Genomic DNA, 26,966 nt, shown 5'->3' with positions numbered 1-26,966 from the left:
TAAGCAGTGGAAAGGTGGAAAGGGGAGAAGAGGACAAAGGACTGGACAAAGGCGTCCTGCCTCCGGAGTCACCGCATGCAGCCCTGAGCGCTCCCATTGGAACGAAAAAGCCCCGCCTACTGATGCCCCTCGGCACAAGGCTAGATGGTGTTGCGCACTAATCGCTGCCCTCTTCCATTCTCTCCCCAGGAACAGACAGCGACTCCTGCCAACGCTGACCTTCTCAGTGACAGTCTTCCCCTGCTGCTCAGTTTTGACCGTCAGAGCAAGAAGTTACCAGAGATCAGTGGGTGGACGTTGACTGAACTGTTACATCCGTGGCAGGGCTTGAACCAAGAGAGCCAGATAGGAGTTCGTCTTTCAAGGTCGGTACGTCGATTTTCTGGCTGCGCTCAGGAATTGGAGGGGGGGGGGGGGGGGGGGGGTCATAAACGTAGTATCGATCCCGGCTGAGTGGAAATTATTTGAGGAAGCTGAAGAAGTTTCGCATCCAAATAGAGACCCCGAAAATGTGTTTTGCAATGTGGCTTTGAGCACTTTGCCGTAAAAGGATCACTATTAGCTTTAGAAGTTACTATTCCTCTGCAGTGCGGCTTCAAATAATTGTTTTCGATCAACGACCTATACCTAACAGTGGGCATCGAATCTATGTCAGCTCCATGCAATTCAGTATAATTTTCGTTCCGTTTTTATTTTCATTTTGTCAGGAGGAGACGATTAAAAGCAGTGACAGAGGCTTGACATGGGTCCTTTCTCCTTATATGTTGTAATTTGCACAAATATAGCTCTATTTTTATTATTTCGCTGTTTCAAGAAGCACAAAGTTCTTAAAAACATCTAATAAACCTCTGTGCTTTAATCTACCTGAAAGCTAAATATCTTCAAAGCCATCGTTAAAAACCATGACAAACAACATCTATAATATATCTATCGTTATAATGACTCGGTAAAATAAAGATTTTCACGCGTGTTATAGAAAGTTGGAGCTGCCTTCTTAGCTCTTGTTGTGCTGTGCCCTGAGGTAATTGTTAATTTTCGCAGTACGAAGCTTGCGTGCTTGTAATATTCATTCTCTTCTCTTTACATATTATTCGATACGATGCTCTTTCCTTAGCTTTATCTATGCATTTTTTATCTCGTCTTACCACAACCTTATGCGCACGTGAAGTAGTCCAAAAATAATTATCTGAATAAAGGCTACCTCAGCTCCGCAGTTGCATAAAACGTGTTTTTGAAATGTGCGTTTTTAACGTGATCGCAGTGGTGACGGCCTAGCTAAAAGCACCGCAATAGCTTATTTATGACGCCAAATGTTTTGATTCTCTACATCATGTATCAACCAAGGTCAACCCGGGCGTCCGCTTGACCTTCAACGAGGCAAGTATCACAGTGTGGCTATACAGCTTAACCATGGTACCACCTATAGTCTACCACCACTTGACCTTTGACACAAGACTTTGAGCTTTGACGTCAGATACAGCATCACGTGCTCCCTATTGTAGTTGACGGCGTCCTCGACACCTTGGTCTCGCCAATTTAACCGCTGCAAGACCACGTCTGCCCATGTCTAACCTTGAGCCTAAACAGAGCAAAACCAAGTAAAATTATGCTTTCACTTCGCTTAACTAGGTTTAGTATGGTTACACCTCTGCCAATTTTTATCCGAAGGTAGCTGCCATTTTCAGGTAATAGGGCCACACTACATGCAAAGCTGCATTAGGTTAATAATGATCTGCTTCCAAAACATGATTTCTACGTCGAGACATGCGCACTCAACACCAGTGTGGAAGATTCTCGCCATGGCTTGCAGCGTCATTCTATTACGTCAGCAGGAACTTAAGCCACCTCGCGTAACTCAACAATAGGAGTATACAGCTGTAGCAGTCATCACCCTCAGGCCATAAATGCAACGTTGTTTTGGTAGTGAACACTGGCTCTGAGTTTCGTGAGCAACCGACCGCAATGACTCACAGCTGACGGGATACGAGTTCGGGTGTAGAGGACGCAAACCCAGGTAATTATTATATCGGCTGGAGTAATTATTAATTATTATTATATCAGCCGAACAACCTTGAGGGCGTGCTTCGCATGGTCACATCGTGTAAGTGGATCTAGAATTGACGGCATTGGGTGGAGAGGAGGTTTAACTGAATTTGCTCGCACAATTGTCCGTCAGCTGGACAGTTAGAAATCTGAAAACGTGGTTTTCTTTATTTTCCCAGAGTGTGGTACGGAGAGTGGTTTCTTCTCCTCGGAAAGCTTTGGGACTGAGTGGACAAACGATGTCGTCCCAAGGACCGAGGCGAGCGGCAAGTCCACCCTCGTTCGTGCTGCGATTGTTCCTATGCCTGCTGCTGCTGGCATGTGCCGAAGCTGCGCGCTACTTCGAGCTGATGCTGGACCCAGAGTCCCGGTTCCGACTGTTCTGGTCTGTTGACTACGAGGCCGAGTCGCTGACGGCCGAGCTTAAGCTGGAGCTGCCTCCCGACGACTGGTTCGCTCTGGGTTTCTCGGACCGTGGTGACGTCACGCTCGCCGACTTCTGCGTGCTGTGGGTCGACGCGCACGGGAGGCCGCACCTGGATGTGAGTTCACTTCAAAGCTGCGGGCAAATAAAGGAGGGCTTCTTATGGCGTGCTCTTTTTGTCGTACCTGCGGACGCCTGCACTCCTTTCGTTTTAAACATGCAGCCGCGATAGGAAACAATAACTGGGCGCATTCTTGCTTGCACAACTAAGGATACCGGATTAGCTCAACTATCGGCGTGAGATGATCGGCACTGTTTGATTGACCTTCCACGCCAACAGCCCATCAGACTGTTCCCGTGGCAATCAATCTCAGTTGCACAATCTACCGCATTCGTCAGTACCTCCTCCATCAACGAATGCCGCCTTCTGGCCCCGATATTCTCGTCCCTACAAGAGGAGGTGGGAATTTTTCTATTTCCACCTCGCAATCTGATAACCGTGGGAGGTGCCAAGGAATAAGTGGTGTCACAGCGTGGGACACCGACATCGCCTTGTTCCCCTCATGAGGCTTTTTAAGGTACCGCATAAAAATGTTGAGGAAATATGCGAAATATTTTTCGGGTCTTGTCCGTCCATTGGCCGGACGGACATGAGCGATTTAGCAAGAGACGCCTACTTACGCTTCTCGATTAAGGTGGGTGGCTGAGGAGAATCAGACCCTCCGGGACCCTTGCATCCCGAGTCAGAGGTGCTATCCCCAGGCCACGCAAACACGTTTGTACGGCTTCGTTAAGCGGCCTTATGTCTATGTTGAGTGGCCAGCAGACAAATGTAGGGAAAACAAGGCATTCTTAATGAGATACAGACAAACATAGGGGATTTTGTTTTGTGTTTATCAATGTAAAAATGAATGAATGAGTGAATGAATGAATGACTAGAAGAATTGCGGATTTATTTGATTGAAATGAAGACTCTAGACCGCCGTTCGGGTAATTAGGGAATTAGGGGGGATGGGACTGTAGTTCCTCGCTTCTTCACGGTTCAGGCTGTTTCTCGTTTCTTGCCATCCTGTCGATCTGCGCGTTGTAAGTAGATCTCTCTTACACTGTTCGAAACACGCCGCGCTCACTGCCATAGGTCGTAGTGGCATGTTGTATTGCGGTGCTTAATAGTATCTGATGTGCCAGGGTGAACATTCGTCATGTGGAATGTGCGATTTTTTATCCTCTTCAAAAAGATGTGCATTGCCGTATAAGATGTTTTAGGTCCGCTGTACACTGTTCCTTATAGTGGGTGCATGCTTTCTGTTTGAGCGTTCGTTGTCTGTCGAGAAATCACTGGTCAAGTATGTGTGGTGTGTAGGCTATATTTGCTATCACTTTGTTTAGAAATATCTCTTGTGGTCGAGTGAGCCCTTTCGTGTCGCCAAATACCAGCGTTGGTGTCGCTTCATATAATCTAAGCATACTACGCAGATTATGAAGCAATGTGAAATAGTAATTTATTCGTGAGGGTAATGAACTAGAAAGCAGCAGAAAAGAAAATGTAACCATGTATTCCCGACAGGATCAGAGCCCACGACCTTCAAATTTCAAATCCGGTGCTCTAGTACTGCGGTACCGTCCACTTTTTCGGTATTTATGTGGCATGTAACTTACCCTTTGGAGTTCACCAGCACTACACATCCTCGTCCAGCGCGGTGGACGTGGACCGCCCCGTCATAACACGAGTGTCATGCGTAGCGAAATCTAAAGGGGAGGGTGGGTGCTGTGTGACGACCCTCATTACCTATCTATGGCCTCGAGACTGTCAAATTCTAGGTCTTCGTTAGGCTAATCAGCAAACAAATGTAGAGAAAACGAGACGCGCACCTTCCCCGTTCAAGCTCTACGTGATACTCGCGGCAACACAGGGCGTTCCACGTCCACCGTTATCTACGAGGGTGGGTGTTGACTGTGAACACTCTCAAGGATAGGCTGAGTTGATCGTGTTGCAATTTTATTGCAATTTTACTGCAATTTTTCCGATTTTTAATTCAATTTCATTTAGGTGTCACGTCGCGACCCTGTAGAACAGTGAAAAATTGTTACTGACATCACCGCTGGTTGCAATGTGTGATCGTCGCGCGCGGTGTTTGAATTACCCGCACGAGGTCATGTGGTTGTGACGTCATAACCCTCTTCCCAATCCGGGTATTCCCGTTGAGAACGCCGACGTACCGGAAGTTCCGCTTAACGGGATTCTTACCTTTGTCGTGGCCACTGATAGTTGGCTGGCCACGACAAGTTGGCATGCGAGTCAGCAAGTCGCGTTTTGTTTCGCTTTCGGGTCGAGGATAGGATTTCAGGGTCAGACTTCAGGCAAAGATCGGTGAAATCGGTGACTGGGGATTTTAGAGGTTTCGCCCTATAAATATTTCGGGATCACTTACCACACCTTAAGAGGTCAGTGCGATAGCGATGTGTTCCGGATGCATTGCGCACGTATGGAAGTTGAAGACGAAGATTAGATGCTATAAAAAGCGCAAGTAAGTGCCAGTTGAAGACTCGGCATGACCGGCCTGCAAGCAAGGAACCTGCAGTTATATTTGGTAAACTCAAACGAAGGAAGAAATCATAGTATTCACTACCAGCTAGCAGTGCTGCAGTTTTGTGGAAAGCATGTGCGTTATATTCAATTGAATTAGTGTTGAATAGTTTTGTTTTGAAGTGTGATTTTATATCAAATTATCTCTTCTTAAAGGCAGTAAAACCAAACATTAAAAAAATCTGCGATAGCGTACTGGTCTCGTAAAAAGGCCTTTGTCAAAAGTGTTGATCCCAGGGGGTCTGCTTCCGAGCCGTGTAGTGGCTCTAATTTAGCATTAGTGGAGGTCCCTCACATTGGAGAGGGTAGGGTAAAACAATCTTTGCACCATCAAGAGATTCGAAACGCTGAAAAACGATTACAAGCCGCACGAAGTGGCTCAGAAGCAGATCCCCTGTGCTCTACACTTTTGACGAAGACTACATCTGTCCACGGCGGCGAGGGAGCGAAACCTAGTCTTGGCAAAAGTTAGGGGCATATTTATTATATTTCTTTCAAGGTCAGATTCTTTCCCCTCAGCGCTGGCTGTCCTCCTCTCCCCAAGTGGAGCAGCTGGTGATGACCACACACACGCACACAAAGCCCGGCTTAGGGGCCACTGCGGCGTCGAAAACTAGCCAAACAAGAGAAAAGCACCTACAACCATGTACTTTTATTTGCAAGTCCCTTCTTGCGCAGTATGCCTGCCAAAAAAACGAAGACCATAATGGCCGCTAATTGAGTAACTTTTTCTATTGCAGGTGATGCGAATAAATAACCATATCTAGTTTCTGACGCAGCACCTGAACGCGTTTGCCTGTGTTTCTGTTGTGCAAAAAAAAAAAAAAGCAAACGAACATGAAGAGTTTTAACTATCCACAATACTGCTGTCTATTGCCCACCAAAGAATTCCACCTTTTAAACTAAACATTCCATCTCGTTGGCACTCTAAAAGGCACCCCTCGAGCCCTTCTGAATATAGCTATAGCTCATTGAAGCGAGTCAATATATCTACTCGGCGGCAGATGCTCTAAAAACTGTACGGTGCAGTCCAAAACTTAGACTGGGAGCTCATTTCGGAAATCGTTCTGCCTAAAGCAGGTGGTCATCGGGACATCGAGCCAGCCGCCGCGTTGTACGCTTGCACGCTTGCACGCTTGCACGCACGCACGCACGCACGCACGCACGCACGCACGCACGCACGCACGCACGCACGCACACACGCACGCACGCACACACACACACACACACACACACACACACACACACACACACACACACACACACACACACACACACACACACACACACACACACACACACACACACACACACACACACACACACACACACACACACACACACACACACACACACACACACACACACACACACACACACACACACACACACACACACACACACACACACACACACACACACACACACACACACACACACACACACACACACACACACACACACACACACACTAGCACGCACAGGCACGGGCAAGCGTAAGGGCACCGCGGAATTCCACATTTCATCAGGCCGCACTCGAATTCTTCGTCGCGCCGCTCGATCGGGAACTGCACAGTCAGGCCGTGTTCTCGTGGATCAGAACGATATAGGAAGGTGCGATCGATTGGAAATAAGAGAAGGTGAAAAAAAATGGCGAGGGGGTTGGCGAATCCGCGCTTCCGCGTCAAAGAAGTGGGCCTCCATCGCAATACAAAAACGGGAGAACACGGCCATCATATTGCTTGCACAACCACGCTCCTCGTTTTATTTTTGCGGCGCCCCTATTCACTCTTCCCTGAATGCGTCCGCGCACACCCAGACTCGGTGCGTCGAAATCGCTGCGGAGAAGCCGACGTCTTTTGGCAGTACACCAGACCCTCCAGAACCGCTGTGCGCAATGCTGGCGGGCTAAGGCGAAAAATGTAGCTTTGATCTATATATATATATATATATATATATATATATATATATATATATATATATATATATATATATATATATATATATATATATATATATATATATATATATATATATAAATCAAAGCTACATTTTTCGCCTTAGCCCGCCAGCATTGCGCACAGCGGTTCTGGAGGGTCTGGTGTACTAAGGCGAAAGGCGAAAAATGTAGCTTTGATCTATATATATATATATATATATATATATATATATATATATATATATATATATATATAAATCAAAGCTACATTTTTCGCCTTAGCCCGCCAGCATGTCGGTCTGTTTTGTCATGTGTATATATATATATATATATATATATATTGTAGTGTGGTAATCTTCATCGATATAACCACTGACATGCGTCGCGTGCTGCCGCTCTCAAGGACGAAGAAGTTGTTCGCTGCCTTGCTCTTTCGCCACGCCTGACGCTTGTCAACGCCGAAAAACGCCTCAGAAGTCCTCTGTTTCGTTGCAGCCGTTACCCTGCCCTGCTCGTCCGTTTGACCGCGTTAGCATAGATCTCTATGGCCCTCTTCCGACTACTCCTGCTGGAAACCGGTGGATTATTGTGGCAGTAGACCATCTGACTCGCTACACTGAAACATCACCGTTACCCTCTGCCTCTGCAAGAGACGTTGCTTTGTTCATTCTCAACAATTTGATTCTTCGCCACGGGACTCCGAAGGAACTGCTCAGTGACCGCGGACGCCTTTTCTTGTGCGACGCTCTCGAGGCCCTACTGAAAGAATGTCGCATCATTCATCGCACCGCTACTTCTTACCACCCTCAGACGAATGGCCTGACAGAACGCTTCAACCGTACTCTGAGTGACATGCTGGCCATGTACGTCAACGACGCTCATTCCAACTGGGACCACGTTCTTCCCTTCGTAACCTACGCGTACAACACTGCGATACAGACCACCACCGGATTTTCTCCCTTTTTTCTTCTTTACGGGCGCGAGCCAACCTGCACAATGGACGCGTTTTTTCCCTACCGCCCTGATGTTTCTGAATCGACGCCACTCTCGGACGCCGCCCAGTACGCAGAAGAATGCCGTCAGTTCGCTCGTTCGCTTACAAAGGAAAATCAGTGGCAACAAAAACACCATCGTGACACTGGTGAGGCGCCTTCATATGCGCCCAACTCCCTGGTGTGGCTCTGGGTTCCTGCCACAACCGCCGGCCTGTCAAAGAAGCTTCTTGCTCGGTATCACGGTCCATACCGAGTCCTTCAAAAAACATCTCCTGTGAACTACGTAGTTGAGCCGGTTACGCCATCTGCGGACTTGCGTCGCCGTGGACGCGAAATAGTTCATGTGGACCGAATCAAGCCCTACTACGATCCGTCTGTCCTTTCGGCACCATGAGTCGCCAGGATGGCTCCTTCTCTGCCCGGGCGGAAACTGTAGTGTGGTAATCTTCATCGATATAACCATTGACATGCGTCGCGTGCTGCCGCTCTCAAGGACGAAGAAGTTGTTCGCTGCCTTGCTCTTTCGCCACGCCTGACGCTTCGCTGCGAGTCTCCCCTGAGCGGCTGGAATCACCTGGGTTCACCGAATAAACACACCCCTACAATATATATATATATATATATATATATATATATATATATATATATATATATATATATATATACAAACATGACAAAACAGACCGACATCGAAAACACTGATGATGGGCTATAAAAGATCCTAGCATTACTACAAATATTACTGACGCAGTTAAGGACTTCCGAAGAAAACGTCATTATAGCTATTCGGGCGGTATTAAGTGTGCGTTTCTGAGAGTGTCTTGTCCCACTGTATGTCCTAGTTTTTCCATACCCTCAAATATATTATGTCTCAGCGAACGCATACTGTCGTTCAAGTTACGCGGTCATGGAGGAGGGTACTTATTTGAAGAATGGCACTCGTGGAAGACTCTTCTGAAAGTCAGGAGTTGTTTGGATGAAAAAGGGCCGAAGGCGGGCAAACCTTTCTGGCTGGAGGTGGGTAAACGGCCTTGTCCTGTGTGCGATGGAAAATGATAAGCGGCTTCGATAGTGTGAGTATATGTGGGAAAGTGTGTTGTGCATTTTAATGTGATTCCGACGCTGGTGTAGGTCAGGTATGCCTGCTGTATATTAAGTTCAGTGACATGGCGGAGTATGCGTAATGAACCGACAGTGCGGCTTTGAGCACACTCAGTAGGTCCCAGATGGCAGATGTGCAGTCAAATTTTGGCCAAATGGATGCTCTATAAGCAAGTTATTTAGCTGTTGGGGGAGCTAGATGCAAACTACAACAAATGTAATTGATGGTTCAGTTGGCGTTGTTAACATAACAGTTAAAGTTCTGCGAGATGTTAACACCAAGATGTTTAATACAATTGAAGAACGAAACACTTGAGCCATTCTGAGGGTAATTTGGGGATGCATAAATTTGTCCTCTGCGGAAAAAAACAAGTGCAGTTTTATTAGTGTTAGGACCATCAGCCATCCACGACACACCTCATATAGCTTTATCAAATCAGTTTAGAAAACATCAGCATTTTCATTGCTAACAGTGAACTGTAATAAAACGATAGTCTTCGATTAAGCGAATTTTGAATGAAATTTGATCGCGTAAGTCATTAATAAAAATTAATAAAGGAAGAAGGCGAAGAACTGTCCAGACCTGATAGCACGTTAAATAGCTTAATAAAGGAAGAAGGCGAAGAACTGTCCAGACGAGATAGCACGTTAAATAGCTTCTACAAATTGCTGTCGGTTAGTCAGTGAATCTTATATCCAGTAAAAACTATCAGATCAGGATTTGGTTGAGAAAGTTCTCAGGGCAGGAGCATGCGGGGACAAATGCCTTCTCAAAGCGAAAGAAGGGCACGTCAACAGGTTTGCTAAAGTGCAAGTTCCAGTTAAGGCGAAGAGATAGTAAAAATTTAGTACAACTTGAAAACCCTTCTTGAAATACGTACTGGTTAGTGTAATCAGCGAACAAATGATGATCAAATGAGGGGCTCGTTACGAAATACATTTACGGAGAACTCATAGCCACTGACAAGTAAAGCATAAAGGATAGTTAAGCAATAAGATAATCGCAGAAATGATTGATATCAGTACAGAAGAAAAAGCAACCACGAGCTGTTAATGGGATCCAAACCCATGGCCTCCGATCTAAAAGCTCTTACAAATAGAAAAGGCCGCGTGATGTCACACAAACCTCCGGCTAATCCGTTCCTGGTCATGTGACCTGCTGACTACCACCTGCTAAAGGCATGCCGGGCTTTTAGTGCACGCCGGGTTTCCTCCCTGATGGAGATTGTAATGGCTTGGCATTGATAATAGATTTACCTAATTTAATATATTAAAAAATCCAAATAATTTAAGGGTGTTTTTTAACACTCAGCTGATCGTGACATGTGGCGGTTGGCAGGTTTAATGACGGCACTCTGAGTGACACTGGATTACCTTCGTAATGGGGTTGTAATTCATTAGATACCTCAACTGATGGTCGCAAGTGGCCACAATCGACTTCGCCAAAAAGTGGTTGTCGTTCTGCGTGTCTGTCTATCTGGTCTTCCTCACGAGGTGGCAGTTGGCAAGCGACATATCCACCTAAAAGCCTACAATCCATGCCAATGGCCAAACACCAGCTGAAAAAAAGACACACACACACAAGCTGGTCATTTTTGTCTCATGAAGGTCAGACGGCGCTCCGGCTTTTGTGCTAACGGGATATATTAAGATTTCACGTTAAATAAAAAAAAAACCTTACTAGTAATCAAACTATACCATTAATCATCAAACTATATTGCTGCAAAACCCACCTGCACAGACGCACCTTTAGCAGTGTTCAATATATAAGAGTGTGCAATAAAACATTACATCTAAACGACGATAAAAGTTTTGAAAGAGGTTCATTTTATATCAGTTCACTGCGCCACTAAAAGGCATACTTGGATGGTCTTAGGAAATTCATTTGGACGAAACCGGGCGTACGATCACATGATGATGATTAGGTTCGTCACTATGCGTATTTAAATATTAAACTGGATGATACTCTTTTTAGGACGCGTGGACAGACGATGCGGGCTACGTCACTGTGGACGAGCAGGACGACTGTGCGCTGGGAAGCCTCCAGCGCAAGGGCACCACGCTGCGGTTCCTCTTCACCCGCAAGTTTGACACCTGCGACATCCACGACTACGTCATACAGGTACGGTAAGCGCCGACTACGGCGGCCTCATCTACTGCCATTTTTGTTTATTCTTTAATATACTGGCACGTGTACTGCGCGCAGGAGACTAGCCTAAGTAAAAGCCTACACGCGAATCACACATCAAGCGCCGTTCATGTGAGCTCGACCCGGCTGAGCTGAGCTGGCGTGGAGAGTTCGATTGAGTCATGCAATCGCCGACGAGTCCTCTCGGGGAAAGATTCGGGCACGAACTCTCTGCCAGAAAAGTACATGCAGCCCAGAAGAGATTGCAAAAATTGTATTCCTTCCAATCAAGCACAGCAGTAAACGCTCATTCTATCACTCTGCGCTAAGCTTTGTGTACGACTCTTACATGCAGGCTGCGGTAGTTGAGTGAAAATGAATCTGCAAAAAAGAAGACGAATCTACCTTAAGGCCGCCTCCGCTGCCGGCTGGCTCTTGATGTACTGCTCTTTGTAGCCTGGCTTACCGCTCCACTGATTCATAGCTAATGTTGTGCTCCGGTGTTTCCCAGGTCCGATAAATATCCGTTCAAATTCGTGGATGTCCCGGTCGTGCCCAGAGTACTCGATGTCCATGGCGACGAGCGAGGTAAACAGTTATAACCTCATCCCCGCCAGTCAGCTGCTTCGGTGCAGTGTGGCAGCGAGACCCCGTCGCTTTAAGTAGGCCGATCGATCAGAATGTTGACGACTGGTTGGGCTTGTAGGAGCGGGTGAGCGACTATAACAACCGGGAAGACGACATGGAGGAAAACAGCGCGATTTTCTACAAGTGGTCTTCAGGGACATCACAAACATCGCTGGTTTTGTGACGAGGCTGAGTCTCAAACGTGGGCGGTTCCAAAGATCATATTTACGAAAGCTTTGTGTTATCTCACCGTGCGTGGCGAAGCAGTGCGTCTCTGCATTGGATGCCCTCTTTGAATGCTCCAAATTGCCTTGCTCCATCGCAGGTCACGCCAGGGTAACCCTGGACTCTGTTCATTAAAATTGACTGCGCTTACAATCAGTCGCTGTGTTTTGATAGCCTTATAACGTCTCCCTGAGCCCAGCAGCATTTTCGGGCATGGAACTGACTTTCCTTTTATTTCTTCACCTCGCTCTCTTTTGCAGGACGGGACGGTGCACGTGGTTTACGCCACCGGCAGGGGTCCCCTGAAGCGCTTGGATGGCCTCCGTCTCACCAGGGCGCAGCACGGATTCCAGAGAGCGCAGCTGCTCAAGTTCATGCAAGAACCTCCACCTTTTCCCCCAGACACCAAGTTCGCGAATTTTCTCAACGACAAGGTGCTCGTGTTCTAGATTATTGATAAATAAGCTGGCAATTGTAGATAATCCATTTTTGTGATACCAGTTAGAACTGACGGGAGCGCCTTAATGAAAGCCTCGTTGTTATCTCTAGCCACCTTCAACTTGGGCTCAGATGTCAGTACATGAATGCTTCTTTCTGCATTTTGATGCGTCGACATGCTGTCAATGTGATCTGGAACGAGTCCGCGGACTCGGGCTCAGTGGAAGACTGCCGTGGATTAAACCTCAGTCGTGCGAGACAGTCAACGCAATCGGCATCGAATTCCTGATTGTTTGAGGCTTCTTTACACAGTCAAGCGGACAAAGGGTAGATTAAAACAAGAGAAAACTCTCCACGCTCTAAGCTTTTTTTCCTTCATCGATGCTTACTCTCATCACCGTTTTTTTTGAAAAAGAAGAATTTTCGCCAAATGACAAAAATAGCTGTGTTTGCACTGTAATCAGCCAGCGAAAGTTGCCAGTACCAGGCAGATTGGCCATTTACAAACCCCTACTCTATTGATACCTACTCATCCTGTCTAGTTTGTGCGACGACAGGAGACCATATATGGAATGCCAATATGGCATATATGCCATATATGGCATGCCATATATGCCATATATGGCATTGCGAATTAGCAGTAGTTGGCAACTTGCTCATTTTAGATGGGGTATGGCATTGCGACTTAGCAGTAGTTGGCAACTTGCTCGTTTTAGATGGGAATCGCACCCACCGGGACCCATGGATCCCGGGACTGACTCGAATGCACGTTCGCGCAGCTTGGTTTTTACGTCGATTGGTCTTTCACATAATGTAGCGGCTTATGGTTGTATGCTAATGAATATGCGTACCACCACAGAGGCAGAAATTAAGGCATTTGTGACTTAACGAGTTGCATCTCTCAGCGCACATTGCAAGGTACCAATCAATGACTAGCCCTATAGAAGCCAACTTGCTCTAAAGAAAGTTAACGGTGGCATAGCTTGGCTAAGCGCACATAAACATGCGTAGTGTGATACGCTAAGTTTTGCTTTTTTTACTCTAGTTTTACCCAGTCTTGCCATGTTTAGCTAAGTATTTAACGGATGCTTCAAGCTTATATTCGGATGAAGGAGGCCTAACTAAAGTACGACTGGCAGCTTAGCACGTAAATGAACCGTTCACTGAGAAGTACAGTGTAAAGAAGAAAACAAAACCCAATAAAGATGTCACAGTGGTTTAATAAAGAAAAAAAAAGGTGACACTGGTCTGAAGCAGTGGCTGGTGATGCTAAGCTCTTCGTCTCTACCTGTGTTAGAAACCCACTGGCGGCGATTTTTTTTTTCGAGAGGTTGCTCGGAGAAGGCTTCCTTCACAGTAACCTCAGTGAAATAAAAATGTCCAGGTAATAATGGTTCGGCACCAAAAGTGACCAAATTGCTTTCTTCGTAGGTGAAAGTTCCCGGCGAAGAAACAACCTACTGGTGCCGATTACTTAAGCTTCCGAGCGACTTTGGCTTCAAGAAACACATCGTGCGAGTAAGACCTCAGGTTTTCTTTCTTAATCAGACGCTTCCGGATTCTAAATTCAACGTCTAAGCGTGGTTTTATTTTTATCATGTGATGTACACGCGCGAGTTAAGGGCAAGCATATGCACTATATATAGCTTCTTCGCAGTTTCCATCTAAGTGCAACGTGCTGTGCAACAGCGTTTTCGCATATTTTTTTGTTTTAGTGAGTACAGTATGAACTCTCGCGAGTAGGAAGTTGCTACATCTTGATGAGTAACATTCAGCAAATGCCCACGTTACAAGATACTCATGCAACCTGGTTACCAAAAGTGCTGAAGCCCAGGTGCAGAAAAAAAAAAACAAGAAAAAAATATAGGCGTCGTCAAGGCCGGATTATTGTGCATTAAGTGAGATAAGTGAGATTGAGGCAGTAATTTGATGAATAAGGGTGAACTGGGGGCTGCATTATGCAGGAATTCGGTGGCATGAAGGGTGGATTGCATTGGACTAATTTTAAGTAAAGTGCATTGCGTTTTTTTTTTTTTTTTTTTTTTTTTTTTTTTTTAAGGCGGATATGCGTTCTTTTCGGTAACAGTAACATATTTGTTACCACGTGAAGCTAACGTGTACCAGTCTAACCTGACTTACCATATCCATTCAGTAATTAATTCGACAACATGGTTCCAAATATCGGATGTTGAGAATACCCGGCTGAAAGCTCGTTGAGGTGGCTTATCCTGCTCTTTGTATTTATAAATGAAATCATTGGATGTTGTATCATCACCGAAAGGTTAATTTCTTCTGCATCAACAAACGCACACACAGGGATGTCTGGATTTGATGCATAAGAGCGACACGATTTTACCAATACGCAAAGCGGGGAAGCACTCAAATACAGTTTTCTACGTTCGATCTTTCGAACTACTACTGAATAAGGAAGTTCAAAAAAGGCGCTCACCTTCGACGTTGAAAGGCTTTCATTTCTCATTTTAAGTAGCTTTGCCTTTTGCAACGCAAACTGAAGGTTTATTGCTTTCTGTTTTATTGTTTAATTACCGAGTGATATAAGGTAAAGGTACGTAATGTCCACCTTGCTATGCCGTCCACCTGCTTAGACCATAGCGATGTACTTCTCCTGATTTCCAAAACAAATTTCTCTAAACGTGAAAAAAAAAAAAGAAATGGTTGTACGCAGTACGAGGCTAATATCCAGAAGGGAAGCGAGGCGTTGGTCCACCACATGGAGCTGTTCCACTGCGAGGCACCGGCTGATGAAGTACTGCCCTCATGGAACGGGCCGTGCAACAGTCCTGACAGACCACTGCCACTGGATCGCTGTAAGAGGGTCATCGCCGCATGGGCCATGGGCGCCCCGGTACACCACCTCATCTACCGTTTCTCATTGCCTTGTAAAAAATGGTCTATAGAGTATATACGGAATTTTTGTGGACATTATTGCACCCTTTAGGCACACTACTTTTGTTGCAGACTTTATATCTTCTGTCTATACAGAGTCCCCCCCCAGTCGGAAAAAAACTACAGAAAATTTTCTGATGTTACGACAGAATTTCTGGTCGGTTTTTGACGGGAAACCTGTTGTGACAACATAACATTCTTTAGTACCATCAGAAATGTCTGTAGTTACAACAGAAAAGTGCTACAGAACTACAGACAACAGAAATATACTACAGAAAAACTACAGAACTACAGAAAAGTACTACAGAACTAAAGAAAATCTTATGGTTACGGCAAAACTACAGGCTATTTTGTCGTATTTTTGACACAGTTCTGTAGTTTTTTTCGATTGGGGTACACCCAATTAGAATTTGTAAGGGTTTGTCCCTGTTCCTTTCAAGATGTTCATAGTTAAATATTGCAGGGTATATAGAAGTACACGCAGAGCCAACGCAGAAAATGTCAGATGGTCATCATGTCCAAGTTTCAGAATATAGTAATGCGCTTGCATGTAAATATCGAAGGGAATTGTCGAACATTCCACTTAAGAGCAATTTTTTCGAAGTTGTACTTTCGCTGGCATCTAGTAGTGAAGACTTCCAAAAAGAAAAATGAAACAAAAGGAACTTCTCCGACGATAACAAAAGCCCGCGAGCTCCCCAAGGGGAATCTGGGGATATGTTGAATGTAATAGCAGAATTTTACTATGTACGAAAAAATTACCTTCAGGAAATAGCTTTCCCTTCTAAAGCGCGCCTTTCCAGAATTGTTGGGTCTAAGTGGAGCCGATTGTCTAACTTATAACAGAGACATAAGAGGCGAAAGTTTTGAGCAGCTGAAAGATAGGCTAGCTAGTCCAGAAAGCGGCCCGTAAAATACAAGTTAACCATATGACTGCCTTTCGATCATTATCGCCATGAACTTTCAAATAGATGAAAAGCGAACAACTATGTACAGGTATATTTGCTATAGCACTTCAACTTGGCACTGCATGCCCATCCTAGTCGGGATATTCCCTCGAAAAAATGCGAGCAGTCTGGTTGAATATATAATAGTTACACATAAGACCGTTTCCTCTCATAAATGCAATAAATTTCCCGAGGCTTTGTGATGATACCCATACGGTATTTCTTCCTAACTAATTATCAGTACTGTTTTCATTCATAGGCAGATTAGGGAGGTTTTTCATTCTCCAGCATAGTCGCTGAATTATAAGCTCTATTCTGTGTCCTTCCTACTGCAACCTTATTCTTCTACGGCAGCCATAAAAGATGCGAAGCAATGCTAGAAATTAAGACACAACCTATCCTGAGCGTGAAACCTTGAACTTAGAGGCTAGCGCACCACTTTGTCACGAGACAAAATAGTTTAGCCCATGGAGCAAGGAAAAGACACCAGCGGCGCTTGCAGCACCTTGGCCAGGGAGCAAAATACGACAAAAGTAATATTATAGTGGCGGCCATCTTGGCCGGGTGGTCTCAACAATGGTCAGATACTTTACTATTGCAGAAACGGTTCTATGCATACTGCCGGCATATCTAAAAAAAAAAAAAAAAGTAAGCGAGAGAAACGTGACACTCTAAAAAGGGAGAGCTGCCAATGCAAGCAGCGCCATTTTACCGGTTGCCATTTAGTCACAACTGAAGACGGAGTTGCGACGGCACAGTCGGTCTTTCAGCTTCACAGACAGTGGCGCCGCATAGAGATTTTTTCCGCATCTAGGTGCATTTAACCTAACACCTTAAGTAGGCGATTATGTCTACTTAGGACAGGTAGTAACCACAGATCCGGACCATGAAAAGGAAATAACAAGAATAAGATTGGGATGGAGCGCATTTGGCAAGCACTCGCAGATTATGACTAGCAGCTTACCGGTATCGCTCAAGAGGAAAGTATACAACAGTTGTATCTTACCTGTACTCACCTATGGGGCTGAAACGTGGAGGCTAACCAAGAAAGTTCTACTTAAGTTGAGGACAACCCAGAGGGCTATGGTACGCAAAATGGTAGGGGTAACATTAAGAGATATAAAGCGTGCAGAGTGGGTCACAGAAATAACTCAAGTTACCGACATTCTAGTGGAAATTAAGAAGAAGAAATGGACATGGGCAGGACATGTAGTGCGAAGAGAGGATAACCGATGGTCGCTTAGGGCAACAAACTGGATTCCAAGAGAAGGAAAGCGTAGCAGGGGGCGGCAGAAAGTTAGGTGGGCGGATGAGATTAAGAAGTTCGCAGGGGTCAAGTGGATGCAGCTAGCACAGAACCGGGTTAAGTGGAGAAATATGGGAGAGGCCTTCGCCCTGCAGTGGGTATAGTCAGGCTGATGATGATGATGATGAACCTAACACTTAGAAACGAGAGCCCCGAACTTCGATTCAAACACATGCAGCGTACCAAAATACACTTGAAGTTGAAGTTGAAGGTTTATTTCCGCAGGAGACGGCCGCAGGACGAACCCTCCGTCATGAGCCGGCTTGCTTCCTCCTTTATTTGCGGAAATGCATTCTACTTACCGATAGCATTGCTTTCAACGCAGCCACTGGCCTACCCGGAGGAGGCTGGCCTGTCGGCCGGCGGGAGCGACTATTCGCCCTACGTGATGCTCGAGGTGCACTACAACAACCCGGCACTGCGGTCCGACTACGTGGATAGCTCGGGGATCACTATCTACTACACGGGGGAGCTGCGCCCTTTCGACATAGGGATCCTCGAGATCGGCCTCGAGTACACCGACAAGATGGCTATTCCGCCGAGGCAGCCCGCATTCGACCTCACCGGATACTGCATTTCCGAATGCACACGCGTGGTATATGCGATTTTCTGCAGCACCTTTTATGCACAATTAAGGCCTATCCGAAAAGCACGAAATCGATTTTCCATGATGCGTAAGATATCGGAAATAAGGGCCGATGAGAAAACACTTCTTTTTAACGCATATCGTTCAAGAGTGCAAAAATACAAAAGCTAGGACTGCTAGTCTGGTGTTTATTTACTTTGCGCATTTTCACTCTGTCCATTCATAACAAAAACTTGGAAGAAAAATCAAGTGGCTAAGTGGGCTTCCCACAGTGCAGTTACGTATCTATAGTTATTTCATAAATTGGCAACAGAGTTTTGATTCATCATCATCACTGCCTGCACTAGGTATCTCTTCGCAATTGTCGTTCAGCTCACCGTTTCTTTGGCTGCTTTAATCACATTTCCTTTGGAGAACCTGAAGCACCCTCCTTTGGACCTCCTGCAGTTCCTGTGGGAACCAATGAAAGCGTGCTCACTGCCGGCGAGCGGTAGCGGACCGCGGGTGGCGCTATCATGTAGCTCTATAAACTCATATCTGTGATGCAGGCACTCCCATGCCTATTTGATGTGGCGCTTTGCTGAGCGGAAGTGGACGAACCGCTATCAATGGGGAGGCTCATCAGGTTGAACCGTTATTTTAAGCGTGACGGTGACACTCCCGGGCACTTCGTATAATTAGTCTTTGAGCATGTGGAGGGGAAAGCGCAATGCTTGTTCAGACATAGCTTTTTCGACGAGTAACCAAGCCAGATGAAACACGAGCTACAACATTCTCAGATAAAAGATATCGCTAATACTTTTCGAGCAAGTGCTCTAAGCCACAGTTTTGTACTAGATTCGGAACTGTGGCCTGGAGTTTACGCAGCACATGCTCGGCGAGGTCCGAATGGCAATACAGGGTCCGCGCTAGATTAATAGAATTGCGCAGTTACCGGCTATGCCGCCGTGCGCCACGTGGCTGACCGCGCAGGGTGAGCCCCATGTGTTCGTGGCGATTCCCAGGCATTGCCAAAGTCGGGCATCACTCTGGTGGCAGCGCAGCTGCACACCCACCTGACCGGCGAGCGGGTGTGGGTGCGCCACGTGCGAGGAGGCGCTGAGCTTCCCGAGATGGCCCGGGACGACCACTTCAGCACGCACTTCCAGGAGATACGGCTGCTCAAGACAAGGCTACAGCTCATGCCCGTACGTGGAATCAATTTCATGGAGGACTTTAGTGTAGATAGCTCTGATATCATCTTTGCTGTCGATGTGTTACATTCGGAATCTATGGCGTCACATATCCATGAGCAAACATGAGCTTATTGCGGAGTGGGCCTCTTCATACCTTGACACCAATTATGTCGCGGGAAAGCGCAAAACAAAATGTGTTCGGAGTTGTATACATTATTCTGCTTTCAGCGTATGTCTTAACAAGCTATATTCCGAAACTAAGCAACTTAGGAGCTCAATTTTCATAAAACCCGCAGGGTGGCAGGATGTCCGGTGCTTTTTCGGTGTGCCTTTTCCAATTGTTGTAATTATGCAAAAGTGAACTGCGCATTCGTCTCCACTACTGTGCGACTGTCGCTAATCCGGAAAATGGCTCTCGATCCAGGAACTGCCGACATGAACGAGTTAGGTACTCCGGGGACCCACGTCCATTCCCTACAAAGTATACAGGTTATTTGGGAGTTTGAAGCTAGTTTACAGGGAAACGAGTGTGCACACGCCGCAGCCCGAGCATTCCTCTCCCGGGATCCCCCATTGCTCTCCTCACATGACCACCCCCAGCCCCTCACTACATATCGTGAGATACTGCAACACGTCCGTCCGCTTAGCGAGGCAAACATTCCCTGTCCCTGCTAAAGGACTCGATTAATTAGAGAAGTGTCACATCAGGCGTTTACAAACATCGTCCTACAACAGTCCAGCTAGATTGCACAAAAAGTAGTACGGGTACTTTCTCAGATGAATGCATATTTTGCGGACAGAAAACAGCCCTTTACTATATGGTATGGACATACCAAGAAAATCAAGTCATACCTCGTAATGAAAACCTAACGTGGACGGATTGGGAGGTAGCCTTGTCCAGCTCCGACCTTGCGGCACAAAGAACCTTGCGAGAGCACGGGCAGCGGCATCATCCAACAGAGTTCCGGACTGAGGACCCGACCAACCCCGCCCTTGACCTATTTTCACAAATAAATGTTTTATACTGATACTAAGTTAGTAAATATACCAGATAAACGTGCCAGATTATTTCTTGGCGTGAGAGTGTCATTACTCACTATGCGTGCTCGACTACCCAAAATTTTGATATCCTATGTCGCAAAACACTGAATATGTTGGAGATAAACGTTGGACATTGTGCGCTGAAGCTTTTTTACGCAATGCACAGGGTGACGCCCTGGTGATCACATGCCGGTACAACACCATCGACCGGCCGAACATCACGCTGGTAAGTGTCGTGCTTTTTAAACGAACCAATGTTTTCTTTTCGTTTAGCGACATAATTTGCTGGCTCTCATGCTAAATATACTAGTTTGTTCTCGATGTGGCAGCTGCCTGGATATGGAAGCGTGTATGATTTAGTGAGTGGATTGTACAGTTATTTTGTAAGTGAGCGACTGAGTGAAGAACGTTGGTAAACCTGTGTTAAAGTTTATTCAATCTGATTAACCGCTTCACAAGGGCACTAGCGGCTGCAAAAAAATTTCGGGATCTGTATTGCGTGGCGGAGCGCAGCAAACTAAAGTGAGGTTTATAGCAAAGCTACATTGCTGCGTCATGTGCTGTCACAAAGCGCCGTGTCAAGGCTCACGCAACTTGAGAGCCAGACCCGCTTCACGCATGCATGTCAGTTCTTCGCTACCTGGGGTACATTTACTCTATGCTATCAGACGATACCAAACTTTGCCAAACTCTGTGCCGGTCTCGAAGCGTCAAAAAGAAGTGAGAATTGTTCAACGCTGCTGAACCAAATGTGGAGCGAAAGCATTAGCTTCGGGTGACTGAGCATTATTCTCCTTCTTCTTCGTCGTCTTCTTAGGGTTCTTCCTCTTCGTCTTGTTCGTCTTCTTCGTCTTCGCGGCTATTCAAGGTCATTCATGACTGCGGCCACGGACTACGCGACGGGTCGAAACCTGGCCTAATGTTGCTTTCGCAACAAAAATTTGCGGAACGGAAGATAGAGTGTTAAGTACATTATCGCATCTACACATAAAGCAAAGCTTGAGCGCCCTCATTTTTCTTCAATCCAATTTCTTTTCAAATCGACTTGAGTGCGCATTCCACTATTTAAAACGAGTGTACAGTCCTTTTCAATTTTTTGAGCGCCAGGAATTTGCTCCTGTGCCAAACCACGAGACCCGTAATGCATTCCCGTTGATCAAAACTACTCGAAGGCCCGAAGTTAAGATTTATTGTCCTACCCTCTATAGGGAAGGACTGTCATGAATGTCAAAAGAGGCCACCACACAGTAGTAAAAGCATTGTACACAGTAGCCCTTGGGATTTAAACTTTTGACAAACACCGTACGTTTTCATTATCACAGGAGAAATATAATGCGAACTGACATAATCTTTACTATTAACGTGGCTTATCGGACCTTCGAGTCAGCCATGAGAAGGCTTGCGGAAGTGGTCTGCAGTGATTTATCACCACGGCGTATTGACGGCGCGTGTCAGCGGGTATCGGCAAGCGGCAGCGCTCTGGTAATATCTTTATTTATGCAGACAACGTTGCGCTATCTGAATAAATAAAAAGTAAAAGACGCTCGAGAGATCCGTCACTAATCGCAGCAGACGAACAACCATAGTCACTCAGCGGCTGTCACGTGTTTAAGTGCGCATCACGGAGAAGCGAGCGACAAGAGCGACGACCAGTGGCACGCGCGAGCATATGCTGCCTGGCACGAAAATGTCACAGGCCTCGACATCACGTTGCGTGACGACAGGTGTTTTGGATCACTCCGCCACGCATTGCAGACAAGCTAAGTATTGCAGCTGACAGCAGTACCATTTCATGCTCCGATTTCAGGCGGTGAGTTTAATGGGTTATTAAAATATTCTTCCTGCACTGTTGCTTAAGTGCCACGCATCCGCCATTGCTTTAACATGCCTTATTCGGTAGCGGCCTTTTTTAATTGTGGCAATGTTCTAATTAGACCAGGATGTTCTCACATGGCAAGCAAATGTCGCGTTGCGCGTACCTTCTTCAACATGCGGTACGGTCAGAAGCACTCACCTGAATATCCTCCGTCTTCATGTCAGCGAATAGGGGATGCCTTGAAAACGACAGCAATCATACATCTTTCGTACTCTGCTAATGCTGAGGGTCCGGTCTTAATATTGTCCTTGCAGCTCAAGTGAACGCTCGAATCTGATAATGGTTTGTACTGCACCAACGGAGTCTAATCCAAGTCAAGTTCTAGCAACTTCAGATGTTGTAGATATCTACAAGAAGTTTGTAAGGAACGTCCTCGAGTAGTTCTGCTAAGAGCTTCCATAGGTTTATGTTACTCTGCAAGCACTAAGTTTTGCTGATATCAGCCTAAGCAGCTGAAATAATAATGCTGGTGATTTAACCTCTTCGCCGAAGGCAGCTCACAAATCTTCGGGTACTTTCTGTCCCAAAGTTCAAACCGGGAATTTTATATAGTTTGTTCCCAAGAGTATGTCCGGTAAACATTTGCAGGAAGTGAAAAACCAATGTCTATGTTTAGCATTGCCTGGAGAAGCGTTTTCTGCCGCTTTACTTACTCGCTGACTTTCAATAATTTCTCAGGGTGGCTTCGGAATCCGCGAAGAAATGTGCGTCTCGTACATCCATTACTTCCCAAAGACAGACCTGGAAGTGTGCAAGAGCTCCATAGAAACCAGCTTCCTGCGGGCGTTCTTTAAATACATGAACGAGTGCGTATACATCCTTGTTCTTTTTTTCTCATCGAATCACCATTATCAAAGCGGTTTCTTTAGAGTAGCCTTGAAAACTTGTAAAATTAACGAGTGAGGCGAGAATTAGCGGATAATGGTTGTTTTGTTCGCAAATCTGAAAGAGACGACACCAGTAACGCATGCCAACGAGATTATCAAATACTAATGTGTGATAATTGGTTGAATATTACAACATTCAGTGCATAATAATTAGTAGAACGGGTAATTCTTGTACATCGTTCCGTGATCAGAATTATTCGCTGGTTAATTGTTTTCGAGGCGATAAAATGTCTCGATCGAATGAGACAAATATACATACAGCACTCAAAAGAACATGATTTGTAGAACTTGTTCTTGCGTGCTAATAATTAACTAATCCAAACGAAAGGACGCCGACAGGCTGCAGTGTTTTTGCCTGACACTTTTAAATTTACGACAACTTCCTGACCCTGAAAGTTCTTATATGCGCACCAGAGACACAGGTACCACCCCAGGGCAAGTCTTTCACTCATTTTCTTCGGCGCCCAACTAACACCGCGCAAGAACACCTAACCCCCTGTATGTTATTTAAAAAAAAAATCCAGCAAAACCACTTGAACCGCTTTTGGTGCGATGTCAGCAAATAACACACTATACATATACTGCTTCTGCTGTTTTTTATTGACTCGGGAATAGGCCCCCGTCAAACTGGTCGCTTGCTATGCAGATTTTGTTGTCGAAAGTACCAACCGAATGAGTCCGCATGTGCACGAGACACTTAAAACCGATGCTGCGGGTGGAGAAGGCCTGAACGCGAGAAATCACTGAGGACGAAAACATTCACGCAGGCAATGAAATACTATCGAGATCTACCTGTCGTTGTCGCCGGTGCGTCGCAGCTGTTTGCGCGCAGGCGGTTCATTGAAGTCATGTCACGTGACGCAAGCTTAGGTCTCTGTTACAATGTTTGCTATTTCTCGCTGTCGCAGACGGAAGAAAATGCGAGGATGTCAAACGAATGAGGATGACGTGAGAAGGATTCGCTCCTCATTTGAACGAGCAATTGAGTTTGATAATTTCATTGCGATCTTTTCTAAATGGCAACCACCTTCTGTTCAGAAAACAAAAAATGTCGGCAATGCTTCCGACAGGTACTCTATCCATATTTCCCTTTAGCGTCAAGTACGTGTCGAGTACTATTCACAGCTTGTTTAGAGGAAGTATTCAGAGACTTGGAATGGGAGCAGTTAGGGATAAGGGTAGATGGAGAATACCTCAGTAATCTGCGATTTGCTGATGACATTGCCTTGTTAAGCAACTCGGGGGATGAACTGCGAATAATTATTGATGACCTAGACAGAAAAAGTAGAAAGGTAGGCTTGAAAATCAATATGCAGACGACTAAGGTAATGTTCAACAGCCTCAGGAAGGAACAGCAGTTTACATTAGGTAGCGAAATACTGGAAGTAGTAGGCGAATATGTCTACTTAGGACAGGTAGTAACCGCAGATCCGGACCATGAAAAGGAAACAACAAGAAGAATAACATTGGGATGGAGCGCCTTTGGCAAGCACTCGCAGATTATGACTAGCAGCTTGCTGGTATCACTCAAGAGGAAAGTATACAACAGTTGCATCTTACGTGTACTCACATATATGGGGCTGAAACGTGGAGGCTAACCAAGAGAGTTCTACTTAAGTTGAGGACAACCCAGAGGGCTATGGAACGAAAAATGGTAGGGGTAACATTAAGAGATAGGAAGCGTGCAGAGTGGGTCAGAGAAATAACTCAAGTTACCGACATTCTGGTAGAAATTAAGAAGAAGAAATGGACATGGGCAGGACATGTAGTGCGAAGAGAGGATAACCGATGGTCGCTGAGGGTAACAAACTGGATTCCAAGGGAAGGAACGCGTAGCAGGGGGCGGCAGAAAGTTAGGTGGGCGGATGAGATTAAGAAGTTCGCAGGGGTCAAGTGGATGCAGCTAGGACAGAACCGGGTTAAGTGGAGAAATATGGGAGAGGCCTTCGCCCTGCAGTGGCTATAATCAGGCTGATGATGATGATGATGATGACGTGTCGAGCGTCACATGTTTCTCGCAGCTACCATGACGCGCCCACGAGTGATCAGAAGGGCATCAGCGGCAACTACAAGTCGATACCGTGGACACGACACAACGTGCGCCTTCTAGACCGCGTCTACCGAGAGATGCCGCTGTCGATGCAGTGTAACCAGTCGTCAGGAGCCCGGTTTCCCGTAAGCGAACGCTCTACTTTTGTTTTTGCGCTCACGTTCACAGACAAAGCGGCTTTCATAGAAAATACCTCTTGGACAACTGCGTGAAAAGAAGAAAATCTAACGCGCACATAAGGATAGCGCTGTGCACCTTCATCGTGTAATCATCGCGTTCCTGATTTCTTTTTATTTACACTGTTACGGGGAGGATTAGTTGATTTAAAATAAATATTATTTTTTTCTTATCACCTCTCATGCGCGAAATATAATGTTCATACCATTTTCTTCGAACTGATGAAATTACTGGACGAGCTCGATAGTTTGAAGAAGTTGATAGAGGCGGTCGATGTTTGCTTATCTGCGCCACCTTCGTGCAATCATACAGAGCCCTTTGCAAGCGAAACGGTATTAACTATATTCACTGTTGGTCCACATTATGAGTCATCATTACCACAAGTACTCCTTACAACACATCTAGGAATGAAAACAAAATACATCGACTAGTGTCACCAGCAAAAGGCAGGGGAGAGTGAACAAAACAGTTTTCAATTGGTGCCGTCGTCAGCACAGCAGTATTGCTCTCGAACACCCCCCTGTCGCATAAAGAAAGTGACATTTTTTTATCAGGCGCCCGGTTGTATAGAGACAATGACGATGCTAGGCCGAAGGTGACTATAGGCATACTATTTGCCCTGATAATAACTGCACTGCACCGGTTATAGTAGAGCAGCCCTAGCGAAAAAAACTGAATGAGTCACAATAACTTCATACAGATTTCTCATACTAAACTCACACAAATCTCATAGAAGCTCATACATTTCTGATAAGTTGAATGATATTTATATGAGATTATATGAGGTTTGTACGAGATTAGTATGAGTTTAGTATGAGAAATCTGTACAAGGTTATTGTTACTCATAGGGTTTTTTCACTAGGGAGCCAAGCCAAGTTTTCTCTCTTTGCTCTGTTAGACGAAGCTCAAGTTCTGGGCTGACGACTCTATATGAACGAAATGATACGAGTGACCATTATGCCAGGACAGGAAAGAGGGCTATTAGTGATCAGCAGGCATCCGTTAATATGGCACCACCATTCTCCGGCAGTGCCTTATTTTCGTCGCGTCCGGTCTAAGGTAGAGCTAATGATTGCATCAAATGCATCCACAGGGCAGCTGGGAAGGCATGCCGGTGACCGAGATCATGTACCCGCTCCCACCGCCATCCAGGAATTGCCCGGAGGGCGACGGCTTGCCGCAGGTCGAACAAGAACAGTAGGAGACGACCAGGGACGGTACATCGCTGGACTATGGTGCGCACCGACTGGGGTCAATGGGATCAATGCCGGGATCTTACGAGCCGCAACGTCTTGCGCTCATTGCGAAGGTCTTTACTAACATCCGTTCTGCATACTTCACTGGCATCCCAATAAGTCTACCGCATTTTGGTCTGGTCAATTGGGAAGACTCACGTGGCTTGTGTGTCGTAATCCCATGATGCCATCGGGAGGCATTTTGGGATCAGCCGAGCATCGAACCACTTTCGGTATCGCGATTAACTCCTCATCGCTGCTCAAGATGTCTC

The 26,966-nt window shown here is 45.8% G+C and overlaps 1 protein-coding gene across 1 annotated transcript; it reads left to right on the top strand.

Moving 5' to 3' along the window:
* Positions 1-2,282: 2,282 nt before the first annotated feature.
* On the top strand, positions 2,283-26,809 carry LOC146182171 (dopamine beta-hydroxylase-like). Its single transcript, XM_084575905.1, has 11 exons — positions 2,283-2,585; positions 11,065-11,211; positions 12,330-12,503; positions 13,939-14,025; positions 15,194-15,373; positions 17,993-18,262; positions 19,258-19,440; positions 20,636-20,695; positions 23,024-23,151; positions 25,254-25,407; positions 26,553-26,809. Exons 1-11 carry the CDS (start codon positions 2,283-2,285, stop codon positions 26,658-26,660), a joined length of 1,794 nt encoding a protein of 597 aa, XP_084432031.1. The 3' UTR covers positions 26,661-26,809.
* The last annotated feature ends 157 nt before the right edge of the window (positions 26,810-26,966 follow it).

The sequence above is a fragment of the Amblyomma maculatum genome, chromosome 8 (assembly GCF_055883805.1).
Source record: "Amblyomma maculatum isolate TAMU_Amacu chromosome 8, ASM5588380v1, whole genome shotgun sequence".
NCBI classification, from domain to species: Eukaryota; Metazoa; Arthropoda; class Arachnida; order Ixodida; family Ixodidae; genus Amblyomma; species Amblyomma maculatum.
The sequence above is the reverse complement of the archived record's forward strand: the minus strand, read 5'-3'. Positions and strand labels throughout refer to the sequence as shown.